This window comes from Anabrus simplex, chromosome 8 (genome assembly GCF_040414725.1).
Source record: "Anabrus simplex isolate iqAnaSimp1 chromosome 8, ASM4041472v1, whole genome shotgun sequence".
Classification (NCBI taxonomy): Eukaryota; Metazoa; Arthropoda; class Insecta; order Orthoptera; family Tettigoniidae; genus Anabrus; species Anabrus simplex.
Window position 1 is genome coordinate 44,528,602 of NC_090272.1, and position 14,262 is coordinate 44,542,863.

Genomic DNA, 14,262 nt, shown 5'->3' on the forward strand with positions numbered 1-14,262 from the left:
AGTCAAGTCAAAAAGCATGATGGCACAACATTTCAATAAACATACCCCAGGGGGTAAATCTTCGGATAAATCCCTCGTCGTGAACGCCACGGCGTACGAGTCTCGTTCGGATTCTGGGGGAGACTCGACATCATGCAAGAGACGAGTCGGAACGTCTCGATGTACCCCGAAGAGTCAAAAACTCAGGCCAAAATCTAAAACCTTTCTAGCAACTTTCAACATAAATTCACTTACACAAACTGGCAAGCTGAAAACCCTCCCCAAAAGCTCTTCACGAAAATCAGATATCCATAATGGCCCTACAGGAAACAAGGTACCCAGATGAAGAGATTTTTGAATCGGAAGGCTACCGATTTTTCAAGAGCAAAGCGCAAAGAGGAATCCTCAATGGAGCTGTGATGCTTGGAACCGTGTTTGCTGTTAGAAACAAGATCCTTAAATCGGTTGCAAATTTCGAACCTGTGAATGACCAATTGTCTATACTCACAATTAAATGCGCGAACAAAACCTACGCCCTAGTTAACGCACATGCTCCTACAAACGATAAGAACAAGTCTGATCCAGAAAAAGTTGATAATTCCTGGGACCTACTGGATGAAAAATTAAATAAAATCCCCAAACACCATGTCAAGCTTCTTTTGGGTGACTTCAATGCCCAACTAGGTCGTGAACAGAAGTACAAGAAAGTTATAGGAAATTACCCTGCTCACAAAAGAACCAATCCCAACGGCAAAAGACTGGTGTCCATTTGCGAAAATCACAACCTGCAGGTCATGTCAACCTACTTTTGCCATCTACCCAGAAAGCAAATGACTTGGCGTTCTCCCGTCCAAACTCTCGGAGAGTTCCAAATTGATCATGTTGCAATCTCCAGGAGAAACAGCCCTGAGATAATGAATGTCAAGGTAAAGAAAGGCATCAATGTGGCCTCAGATCATTATATGTCTCTTATCAAATTCAAACCAATTCCCGCAAACACAAGGAAGACAACCAAACAGATCACACGCTTCGACAATGATAAACTTCGGCAAAGGGTCGAGGAGTTCCAGGAGAAGGCTAGACCAAATGACTGTGACTTTAACAACGCCAAAAGTCTCCTTGTTGAGGCCGCCAAAGACGTTGCAGAAATCAAGAGAAGCAAAAAGTATGCCTGGTGGAATAGTACCTGCGAATCAGTCCTCCAAGAAAGACTCAATGCGTGGAAACAGTACTACTCTACGAAATCAGAAAATGATTGGGAAACCTACAAAACCCAACATGCCCAAGCAGCTAGGGTGTTCAGAACTGAGAAACGTAAATACAAAAAATCTCTCATTGAAAAGATAGAACAAAACTTTACGAAGAATGAAAGCAGAGAGTACTACAGAGCCTTCAAACGCAAACGCACTGGCTATAAACCACCATCTCTATGCTTTGAGCGAAAGGACAGCACACTGGCGATGTCAAATGAGGAAAATTGTAGCATTCTGGCAGATTACTTCAAGAATTTACTTAATTGCTCTAAACCACAAAGCGCCATTGAGACCAAGGAACCCTTACTCAGGTACCCAGATTCCGGACCACCCGACAGAGATGAAATCAAGCGCCACATTGCCCGTCTCAAAAATAACAAAGCGCCGGGGGAAGACTCAGTAGTAGCAGAACTATGGAAATATGCCCCAGAGGAATCACTTGATATCTTGCAAAAGCAAATAGAAGAAATTTGGAACAAGGGGACCCTACCCGAAGATTGGAAAATAGCTTTGATACATCCATTACACAAAAAAGGCAGCATGAAGAACATCAACAACTACAGAGGAATATCTTTGCTACCCGTGACTTACAAAATTCTATCACTTGCCATCCTGGAGCATTTGGAAGAACAAGTCGAACATCAAATAGGTGAATACCAAGGAGGGTTCAGAAAAGGTCGCTCAACAGCTGAACAGATCCAAAATCTCAAAACGATCATCCGATATTGTACTCTAAGGTCCAAGCAGTATGTGTCTGTCTTTGTGGACTTTAAGAAAGCGTACGACTCCATTGACCGGGAAGTCCTGCTAAACATCTTAACCCTCTTGGAGCCAAGAGCCGATCTAGTCGGCCGCTCCCCATCAGCTGGAAGAGGCCAGAGCTCCGCCTCCACTCTACTACTGTAAAGTGCCAGGCCGTTTTCAGTGGAAATACATGTATTTTAAAATTCGCATATATCTATCGGTGTATAGCAAATACCGGCATGAAATTTTCTACATATCGACTACATAGAATAAGAAACTGGTTTGGAGTGATATAAAGAGTCAAGAACCTTTTATTGTTGATTTATAGTTGTCAAAAACGTTTATTTTTAGGAGGAGAAAAATATTTTCGCAATTTCTCTCTCAATATCTACTTTGAAAAAATAATTTACGATACAAAAGAATATACGTAATTATGTATAATGTATTTCTAAATACAATTCTATAGAATAACTAATTTGAACGAGAAAAATAAAAACGTAAAAAATAAAAATTCAAACATATGTCACTAATAAAAACAAGACAATTTTACTCACCGATAAATTTCGCGTGTATGTATCGATGTTTGACAAATACTGACAACAAATTTTCTACGTGCGGACAACACAGTATTAAAATAATTCTGAATGATTAAATAAGTAAAAATAGTAGTTGATATTATAGTTTTTGTTTTCAGAAAAAATAGTTTCTCGTTTATGGTTGTAGTATACATTAGAGAAATAATTTTACAATACAACAGAATATACGAAATTAAGAAATATATGGCACTAAAGCCGTGATTTGCTTTGACCTACTAAGCGACCGCTGCTCAGTTTGGTACCTGCACTTTACGAGGTGAATCATGGTCAGTGAGACAGATCCTCTCAGTAATTATTCTCGGTTTTCCAGACCGGGGTCCTCTCACCCTCAGATATCTCCTTAATTGCAATCTGTTAGGGTCACTTAGATTCAGTGAACCTCGAACCAACCCTCAGGACCAGGCGAAAATTCTTTACCTGGGCGGGAATCGAACCCATGACCTCTGGGTGAGAGGCAGGCATGCTACACTTGGCCCGCGGAGACCGGCATTTAGGTAATAATAGAGGACTATATGTGACTATAAGGTTTAGCAAAGAGTAAGTGAAAAGTAAATTGAAGTGTGATATGGGCGGAGAATCAGACGGTAGGGCATGTTTAGGTCCAAGAACTTCCTTGAAGGAGACAGGAGGTTGCGGAATGTTGTCGGGTTCATTGGGACAAATTTCCACAAAATGTTCTCCAGAGACATTATCATCATCATCATATTCGTTATCACTAGTTTCATCTACCACCATATTCAGAGTAGCTTTAGTGCTGTTATACACAATTAAACGTCTCTTCTTTAGCTGCGGTGATTCCGCGGACGTGTCCGGTATAATTTCGTCGCTACTCTCTGAACTAAATTCCCTATCGCTATCCGATAAATCATCAGCGTTAACTTCGCACTGTTCTAAATACTGCATTAATTTATTGTCATCAATACCTGCTGAAAAATTATCACGTGAATAACATGCCATTTTCCTGTCACAAATCCACCTTCTTAGAACTGCCAAAGCAAGGCCAGGCACACAATAACGTGTAGCCCCTTTACTACAGGTTGTAACAAAAGTATGCACTTCACTATAGGTTGCCTCAAAATTACGTATATCACAGAATTTTAAGCTGGCCGCTGTAATCGGCTCTGGCAACTTCCGACTGGATTGTTAACGGCCGACCAGATCGGCTCTGGCAATTTAAAGGGCGGATGGTCGCACTACCGCCTGGCACCAAGAGAGTTAAATGAATTTGGAGTTGATTTGAAACTGCTGGCATTAATTAGAACCACCCTGACCGATACAAAATCCAAGGTGAAGTTGCACGGATGTCTCTCGCATTCCTTTGACATCAAAACAGGAGTCCGACAAGGTGATGGGCTATCCTCGATACTCTTCAACTGTGTTCTTTAAAAGATAATCAGAACCTGGCGGGTGAGATTACAGGAAACCAACTACAGTCCATTGAGAATAGGAACCAAATCCAAGGGGATCGCAACAGACTGCTTAGCATTTGCCGATGTTATTGCTGTTCTCTCAAACGACATAGAAACCGCTAGAGCTCAAGTTGAAATTTTAAAGGAAATTGCCGAACAAACTGGTTTGCAGATATCGTTTGAGAAAACAGAGATAATAACTAACATCAAAGAGGCTGCACCAAAACTCCACACAAAATACGGGGACATAACCCGAGTAGACAAATTCAAATACCTGGGCGAGATCATCATGAAAAATGGACTGGACAAAGAAGCACTTCAGGAGCGAGTACGCAAACTGGAAATAGCCTACCAAACATCCCGCACAATCTACAACAGAAAATGCCTTTCCCAAAACACCAAGATACGTCACTATGAAACAGTTCAGAAACCAGTAGTTCTATATGCAGCCGAAACCCTGTCTCTAAATGCCAACAAAGGACTCCTTGAAGAACTGGAGAAAAGAGAACGCAAAATTGTGAGAGGAATCTTGGGATCAAAGTACAGAAATGGAATCCATCAAAAGAGATCCAATAAGGAAGTCTACAGCAAAATAGAGAAAATTACCGACACAATCAGAAAAAGACTGGCACGATTTTACGGTCATCTGAAAAGAATGGACGGAAGAAAGTTTACTAAAGAAATCTTTCACTTTTTTGATTCAAACCCCAAAACCACAATTCCCTGGTTTAGAAATAGCAAAGAAGACCTGCAAATGCTACATATCTCAGCTGAAGACGCCCTTAACAGAGATCTCTTCCGCAAGAAAATATTGACGAACGGGCTAAACCGAGACGAGCGACCGAAGAGAAGACACGGTGCCCCTTGGACAGAGGAGCGTAAGCAGGCCCACTCACAAAGAATGAGGGAAATTTGGGCTCTAAAGAAGGCCAAGTTCAGTGTCAAATGCAACAAGACTTAACGTGGTCCTTGATGGCCCCAGTGAATTATATATAATAATAATAATAATAATAATAATAATAATAATAATTGTATGACATTTCGATTTGATGCCATCTGGCTGCTCGTCAATTTCGACGTTCTGTTTTATTCTAGGCCCACTAGATGGCAGACTGAGTAAACCGGATCTCTCTTGGGCGTCTATGGCTGAGATTTAATTAATTTTGTCGGGTAAACACCAAATGTATCACCAGAGATCTTTTACATGCGGACATCGTACGACATGGAGTATTGAATGGACTTTTTTCCGCCCTTCAAAAATCCGACCACCTCTGCCGGGTTTGAACCCGCTATCTTGGGATTCGGAGGCCGACACTCTACATTCCTTTTCAGTAGGCATTCCCATACATGTTTTCTCTTAACTGTAACATAAGCCTTTTCCAAATCTAAAAATGTGGAAATGATTTCCTTGTTCCTTTCCAGATGTTTTTCCATTATCGTTCACATTGTATATATCAAGTCTATTGTTGATCTATTCGGTCTAAAGCCATATTGTTGTTCTTCTAACTGCGTTTCTATTATATCCCTCAGTCTTTTGTCTATGACTTTCTCCATTATCTTTATCCCATGCACCGAGCTAGAATGACATAGAGAGGCGGAAGCGCTGCCTGGGTGAAGCTAATAGAAGGGACGTCCGCCGTGTTTCCTGTGGTCATACAAGCAAGGGGGCATGGCCCTTGAATGATGAAAAGCATACAAAATACGCATTTTAGAATCACTGGGGGAGAATTAAAGATCATTGCCGAAATATTAAAACATTAAAAATCATAGACTGTGAACACCACCACTTCATTATATTGCGGCACAAGGCCAACATCACGATCAGTTGATTGTAGTGTAGTTCGAAATAATCGCACAGTGACATATGAATAGGCCTCGAAAATGGAACGAGAGCGTTATCCTGCTTGGCTGTTGTGGTTAAGCGTAAATTACAATAAATACTGTGGACATAAATATTTATGACATAAAGCCTTAAAATATTAGGGACCTGCAATAGGTTACAACCTCATTCTGACCATACCTTTTTAAAAGCATTGCATCCTTGTGAGTACTGTCTTTCTTTCTTAATCTGTTTACCCTCAAGAGTTGGTTTTTCCCACGGACTCAACGAGGGATCCTACCTTGCCACCTGGGCAGTGTTCTGCAGCGTGAAACTTTGGATCATGGGATACAACTGGGAAGGAGGGCCAGTACCTCGCCCAGGCGGCGGCACCTGCTATGCTGAACAGGACTTTGTGGGGGGATTGGAAGATTGGAAGGGATAGACAAGGAAGTGGGAAGGAAGCGGCCGTGGCCTTAAGTTAGATGACATCCTGGCATTTGCCTAGAGGAGAAGTGCGAAACCACGGAAAACCACTTAGAGGATTTACCATACTTGGTGTACGTTTGACCAAAATATATGATTTTTTGTGGTTACGTTTCTTTGGTGGTGAGCACTCCATTGTCTTTGTAAATGTGAATGAAAAATAAATAGGGTTGAAACGGCATTTGCCAGTAATCGCCGTTGGTTATTTGTTTCATACATGCACTTATCTTCGAAATGTACAAAGCATAAGCGACTGTATTGAGTGGGATCCATTTATCTTGTTTTGTCCTCACTACGCATTATTTCGTTAACTCCTTGTTCTTTAAAGAAAACGCGAAACATAACCCGACAAATAATTACCGTGGCTATCTGTACTTTCGCTGTGTAAACAATAAAATGGGTTTAATCACAAACAGAAATTACAAAAAGGAATCTCGACTATCATTAATATTTACTTAAAATACGATAAATCCTTCGTTTTATTACTCTTATTAGTAGAACCATATGCTGAGCAAATGGCTGGCATTCTTGAAAGCGAGATTCTCTCTTTTCATTTCTTAAAACTTAAGAAAACTTCGGAAATTAAACTGGCATGCACGATCTCCCTGCAATCTCATCATATGTTCTCGCGCCAATTCGCTTTGTTCTGACAGCCATTAACATGGCTGCCCCATATCAACTTGCTTCCGTAGGGAGTGCTGATGACAGGCATACAGCCCCTCTATGTTATTCTAGCTCGTTGATCCCATGTGACAATAGGGTTATACCTCTATAATTTTCACATTTCTTCCTATTTCCTTTTTAGAACAGTGGTACAATGTTACCTTGTTGCAAATCCTCAGGTATCCTTTCATCCTTCCATTTGGCATTGAGGGCTCTGTATAACCACTGTAGTCCCATACTTCCTGCTGCCTTAATCATATCAGCATTGAATTTGTCTTTTCCACTTGCTTTTCATTGCTTTTGCTGCCCTTTCAAGTTCCAACCATGTTATTGGGTTCTCTTCTTTTTCTCCATCTATTATTTCCATTTTCTTATCTCCTTCTTCATCCGAGCAGTCATCCTCATTATAAAGTTTTTCAAAATACTTTGCCATCACCTTCTGAAGACCCTTTTCGTCATGTACTATGGATCCATCTTCTCTCTCTAATGCCGTGATTTTTTCTTGATTTATTCTTTTCAATTTTATTACTCTGTATAATAGTTTCCAATTTCCTTGACTATCTTGCTCAATTTTGTTGGTAAACTCTTCCCAATATTTCTCCTTTTCTTCCTTGATACTCCTCATTACTTGCAGTTTCATCATCATCATCATCATCATCATCATTTCCCAACTGCAGTTTCCCCAGGTGTGGTGTACAAGTGCTCGCCATCTCCTTCTGTCTTCATACATCTTCTAATCCAGTACATCCTCCCATCTGTATCCTCTCTCCTTCACATCTGATCTTACAGTCTCTATCCAACGTTTTCTTGGTCTTCCCTGTGGTCTTCTTCCTACGAGATTAAGGTCGAAATATTTTCTGGCAGGTCTTTCCCTGTTCATTCTCATTATGTGCCCATACCACTGAAGTCTGCGTTTCTTTATGACACTGATAATAGGAACCTCAATACCAACTACTTTCCTATTCACTTCATTTCTGATCTTGTCCTTTCTGGTTGTTTGGTTCATGGTTCTAATGAATCTCATTTCAGTTGCTTGGATTCTACTGAAGTCTTTGTTTAGTAGGGTACATGTCTCTAAACCGTACGTGAGGATTGGTACAAAGTAAGTGTGGTACATGATTGTTTGCGCTTTCTGTGGTATTTTGCAGTCCCAGAGAAGATTCCTGACTTGACTGTAGAAGTTTGATGCTTTCTGTGTCCTGCTGAGTATTTCCTGCCTAACAGTGTTGTCTTTCGATATTGTGCTTCCGAGGTACTTGAAGTGAGAAGCTGATTCTATTTTTGCTCTTCCAGAAATATATTTGAGCTTGCTCCTTCCCTGTTGATGGTCATTTCCACTGTCTTTGTTTTGTTCATCTTCAGTCCAAAATTTTTGAATGTGTTGTTCCATTCATTAAGTTTCTTCTGAACTTCAGCTTCTGTCTCTCCCCATAAAAGCACATCATCAGCAAATACCAGGGCGTTTGGTTCACTGTCCATTTTCTTGATAGATTTTATGACCTTGTCCATTACTATTACGAACAGGAGTGGTGACAGAGCACTTCCTTGTTAGTCACCTCTCTATGTTTCAAACCATTTTGATCGTCCGTTGCCTTCCTGGACACAGCTGTAGCACTTCTGGTATAGCATCTTGACATTGTCAATTAAGTACTTGGCACCTTGAGGTCTTCCAGACATTCCCGTATCTTGTTTCGAGGAACACCATCATATGCTTTTTCAATGTCCACAAATGCAATCACAAGATTTCTTCTGTATTCCCAGTACTTTTCTGTCAGCATCTTTACTGCAAAGATAAGATCCACAGTACTCCGACCTTTCCTGAACCCGTGTTGTTCTTCCTCAAGCAAAGGTTCCACTATCTTCCTAAGTCTTGTTTCTATGATCTTTTCCAGCAGCTTCAGTGAGTGTGACAACAGCGTGATGCCTCTGTAATTTCCACATTTCTGTCTGTTGCTCTTTTTGAACAGCGGGATGATGACTCCTTTACTCCAATCTTCTGGAATTTTGTTACTTTCCCAAATCACTGATAACACTCTATTTAGCCAATTCACGCCTGGTATTCCAGCTGCCTTTATCATGTCTGAGCTGAGATCATCAAAGCCTGGGAACTTCCCATTTCGCATGCTCTTTAGTGCTGTTTCTACCTCAAGCCATGTTAATGGGTACTTGTTGCTTTTGGCTTCATCTACGCTACAATCATTGGTGGTGGTGTTGCCCCCATCTCCATTTTAACAGCATATTGAAGTACTTCATTTCATCCCCGATCCCTTCCTCTGTTTGTATTAAGCTACCATCATCTGTTTCCAGAGCAAGGATTTTTATATTTTCAATCTTTTGTATTCCACATGTAATCTTTCTATCTTATTCTCATTCCTCTGATACATTTTTTGCTTTTCCTTATCCATTTCTTTCTTCACCATGTTCCTTTCTTTTATTTCTTTTTTTATTTTGTCTGTCCACCACTGTCTCTCCTTTCCCGTAACCTTTGCTTTTATTTTTCCACATACCTCAATTGCTGTTTCCACAAATGTCTGTCTTAAATTGTCCCACTCTTCTTCTCCACTTCATATTTCCATGTTGGGCAACTTCCTTTTTATACAATCTTGGAATGCCATTCTTTTATCCTCCTCCTCCAATTCCCAAATCCTGATCTTTGGTTTCTTCTTCAATACAAATTTTGGGATTTTTACTTGTTTCAATTCTCTCACATAGTTTTTCTCACATCGTTCATATGTACATTAATCCGTGGGGTTCAGCATGACTTGTTTTTACATAGATGATGAGGAAAACGCTGTACTAACAGTCTCGTCGGAACAAATCTCCGGTTGAAGTTCGCTGCTGTCCAGGTTCTGTCTGTCATAACTCTAGTGCTGTAGAACTCCAGCCAGATTTTTAAGCGACGATCTTTTAAGCTTTGTAGTCCTTGTTCTACTACCTCAATATATATCGCATTATAGCACAGTAGTTACTGACTGGCGACTGGAGTGGGACATTGATGATGATGATGATGAGTTACTGACAGGAGGTGAAACGTGAAGGAAAGCAATGCAAAACTTCTTATAATACTTGTTAATTTTCTTGTAGATTTGTGCAGTATTATGTGATGTCCTTAAATAATGAAATTTTAGAATAAAAGAAAACACGCTACAAGAGCTTCCTTTTATCTTTTCCAGTCCCTAGTTATTACCAATACTTCCCATACAAAGTTGTAAAGTCTGTAACTCGTAAACGATTGAACATAGGGCATATATTCATATGGACTTTCGTTGTTTTGGGGGTGTACCATTCCCCCCCACTTCCTGACCTGACTTGCTTTCCACATGTTTGGGAATACTCTCATGTGCAATAAAATATGAAACTCTTTTTTTTTTTTTTTTTTTTTTGGTAGTTGCTTTACGTCGCACCGACACAGATAGGTCTTATGGCGACGATAAACTCAATAATTGAATGCTTCCTTGCCACTATTCACTTTACAGACCTTGAGAAAAAGGCTGTATGATTGTGTAGATAAGGAGACAATATGGATAAGCTGTTACAAGTGAAATGTATCAACTGAAAGCTCTAGCCATGGATTTCAAAGCCAGCGGTGCTAGCTATCAAGATCTTTAAATCACAATGAATTTGGCTTCCAGAGAAGAACCAGCAACGGACAAAGGCTTCCAGCTGTTTCTGAAGGAAAGGTAATGAATTTTCATTTGTACATGATAAGTTTGCACCGAGAACATTCATACAATCTATCACAAATTGATAACACTGGTCCAATGTCTGTCTATTTTGGAACACAGCTGGACAACATTGTCAACAGGAAGGAGGAATCCGGCATAATGGTAAGAATTGGCGGCAATGAAAAAACGAAATTGTATAATTGGTGATGAATGAATGCTACTACCTTACACGATATTTAAAAGAAAAAGCATTTCAAAAGTATCAATGAAAGACTTTAAAGGCGTACTGGTGATAGCAAATCCAGAAGGGTGGATAGACAGTGACTTTGTGGTTGACTGGGTGACGCATGTTTAGCAACATTGCTGAGGTATGCTGCTAAATTTAGGTAAAGTGTCGATCCTGGACAGCTTCTACAGACGCAAATCAAAAAGTGCAACGGAAGTTGCAACAAGGGAAAACTGATTTGATTGTTACCCCTGGAGGTCTGACATCTCTCCTCCAACCACTACATGTGTGTATAAACCAATCATTCAAAGTAACACTGAAATGGTAATAAAAGGAATTGATGACTAATGAAAAACACAAATTTGCCCTGATTGAAAAAATCCAGTGGCCCTATGTGACTCGGATTTAAGTGTGTAAAATGTACGTGTGACTTGTGTTTCGATACCTCTGGTGGAAAAGGTCCTCTAAAAAATGCAATATAGCAAATTCACTTGATGGAACTGAGAATGACCCTCAATGGAAAGATGGCGTTTATGATTCTTCCGCTAGTGATGATGAAAGTGATTGATAACTTTGTTTTTTTTAAGCCACAAAATGCCTGGTAATTACTATTTCTTTTCTTGAAGTTGCATTTTGTTTTCCCGCCAGTCACAAATACAACATTCTCTGACACCGTACTTTCTTCCTGGTGTTTGGTTTTCAATATTCTCTGCATCTTCAATAATGCTAAGCTTTTCTTTAGTTGTGAACGAGCGATAACGAAAACTTGTAGCCATACTTAACATGTGGTTAACAGTTCTTTCTAACATGCTACTGACGAGACACAGACTGAGGGTGGACAATGCTATAGTTTAAAAGGATCCATTGTTTGAGGTGAAGCGTCACCATCCATGTTTTAAATACGGCACACACCCAAGTTTCTCTTCGATAAACAATGAAAAATATATGTGTGTGGAGTATATGCATATATGTGGTAAATACAAAAGACTTCATAGCATCTACCTTACCGACTACAAACTCACATGCTATATAAACATTAAGAGAAGTTTCCCAGACCTGTAAGCTGTAGTTCAAGAGATTTTTGAAGCTCCTGATGTTTCATCAGATATTTCCCCTGGGAGTAGGTCAGTCCACTACCGACCTTTTGAGACAGGGGGCCGTGAAAATGTCAGGTGCAATATCAGAAATAATACTGAAAGCTTCAAACCTAACTGGACTATGGCCAATACATCAAGGAAACATCTATTATCACTGCAAAAAATTTTACTTGAGATAATTTTCAATTTTATACTAACCGACAAGCAGCTAGCCAGTTGTCGTTGTCCTTCCAACCTTGCACTGCCACCAAATGAACACTGTACATGGTCCGCAGCTTCACTAACCTGGGTTCTAATTCCATACTCAGGGTATACAGAGTATAGACGTCTTCTAAAATCAACAGAAAGATATTCTTAATACAGAGTTCTCATACAATATCTTAATTTAAAACCTTCTGATCACTTTTCCAAACTCATTGCAATGCATATAATATTGGATATGTACCAAGCAGAATATGCATATAAATAGGAAACAGAAAGACAGCAGCAATCTACCGAATGCACTGATAAAACAGAAAGATATTTATTAAATAAAGACCAAGCACTAGTATCTTTTACACATCTGCTGTTGGTAATATTGCAAATGCCCAATGATTTCCAGCATTTCTATCACTCAGATAGGCACTGCTTATAGCCATATTGACAGTGTGTGCACTTTGTACTCTGGAACTTAAATGTTTAAAGCAGGGCCTCTCAAACGCCCAAAGTCTCACAAGTGCAAACTGAGGTGCAGAGTTCCTGTGCACTGTGCATCGGTCCCACTCGGCTCAGCTCGGACCAACGCTTCGTCTCTGGGCTACTCGACTAAACTCAGCTTGGATTTGGAGCACTACAGAGCAAGTGAGGGAGAGGGAGACAGCGGAGAGAGTGAGACAGGCATGGGGAATGAGAGAGACAGTGCTATTGCTCCAAATCGATGAGTGGGGGATCTGCACACTGGTAAACCAAGGGAAGTCGTCTTCTGCACCGTGCACAGCACAATGCACTGGTGCATGCACCTTGAGAGGCCCTGGTTTTAAGGATTAAGCAACCAACCGTATGTGAAATAAAGTCAGTTATCTGGTTCTCGACAGCAAGAAAGTAATATAGGAGTAGATTCTAAATATGGTCTTTGAAAATAATGGTACAGTCCCGATCTATGAGTGATGATCAGTTCGTGAGTATCAGTAAGCGAGATTATTCAAGTGGTTGGGGGAATGGGTATGACGACTCGTGCTCAGACCAGCTGTCTGTAATAATCAACAATGCTGTACGAACATCAGACATAAAATTTGTTAAAATAGATGTTTCAAAACTTCTACACTATTCATTGTATTTTCAACAAGTTATGAAGTTCATTTCTCTATAAAACTGTTTCAGAAAACATGGACTTCAGGAAGTTGTGCTCTTGATGAACGCCACAGAGTTTCTCGAGGAACACAACCTAAAACAAATGTGCCAGTGCTTTGACAGTTTTGACCCAAAACAATGAGGAAAGAGATAAATTAATGGACCATATCATCAAGAGGGACGATACAAAGATGTCTAACATGACCCCTGAACTCGGGCAGCAACTGATGGAATGGTGACACACATCCTTGTCAAAGAAAGTGAATATCAAACTAGCATTCTCACCTTTCAAGATTGTCACAACCCCATCTATCAAGTAGTGGCACATGAAATGTTGGATTTAGTAGTGAAATTCCAAACAGAAGAAGTCTGTGACAAATTTCCATTTATCAAAACAGGTATCATTAGATGCAACATGCAAGACCCATTCAGAAAATAACTTCAAAAGTAACTCTTTAGCAAGCTTACCTGCAGCCTCATTAGCTTTGTCTCCTTTGAAGTATACCGCCCCTCTATTATTACAGCGTTGCCAACACTGTTACCACTTATGGCAATTTGGGGGAGCGCATGCAGTTCTGCCAATGATTTCAGTTTGATCTTTTCAAATGACCAGAGTGTTCACAGAAATTTTACTGACTGTCCCTGACCTGCTTACAGAAATGCTGCACTTGCAGTTCTGCCTGTGATTTCAGTTTGATCTCTTCGAATGACCTGACCTGACCTCCTCCTCCTTCTTCTGTGGCGCAACAGTCCAGGGTGAACCTTGGCCTTTCCAAAGAGCTTCTTCCATTCGTCACGGTCACATGCTGCCCTCCTCCAATTTCTGCATCCCAGCTCCCGTAGATCATCTTCCACTCTGTCCAACCATTTTGTTCGAGGTCTACCCCATCCTCTTTGTCCTTCTGGGTTTCCAAAGAGAATCTTCTTTGTCATCTAAGACTCCTCCATTCTTGCCACATGACCTGCCCATTCTATCCTTCCTGATTGTATGATTTT

At 40.3% G+C, this 14,262-nt stretch overlaps 1 protein-coding gene across 1 annotated transcript in view; it reads right to left on the reverse strand.

Annotated features, from left to right (window-relative positions):
- The window catches only part of Grip128 (gamma-tubulin complex component 5), a 334,747-nt gene that overhangs the window by 208,396 nt on the left and 112,089 nt on the right, over positions 1 to 14,262 (reverse strand). The window contains exon 7 of the mRNA XM_067152174.2: positions 12,136 to 12,268. Coding sequence (XP_067008275.2) covers positions 12,136 to 12,268 — 133 coding nt within the window. The remainder of the gene's footprint in view (positions 1 to 12,135; positions 12,269 to 14,262) is intronic.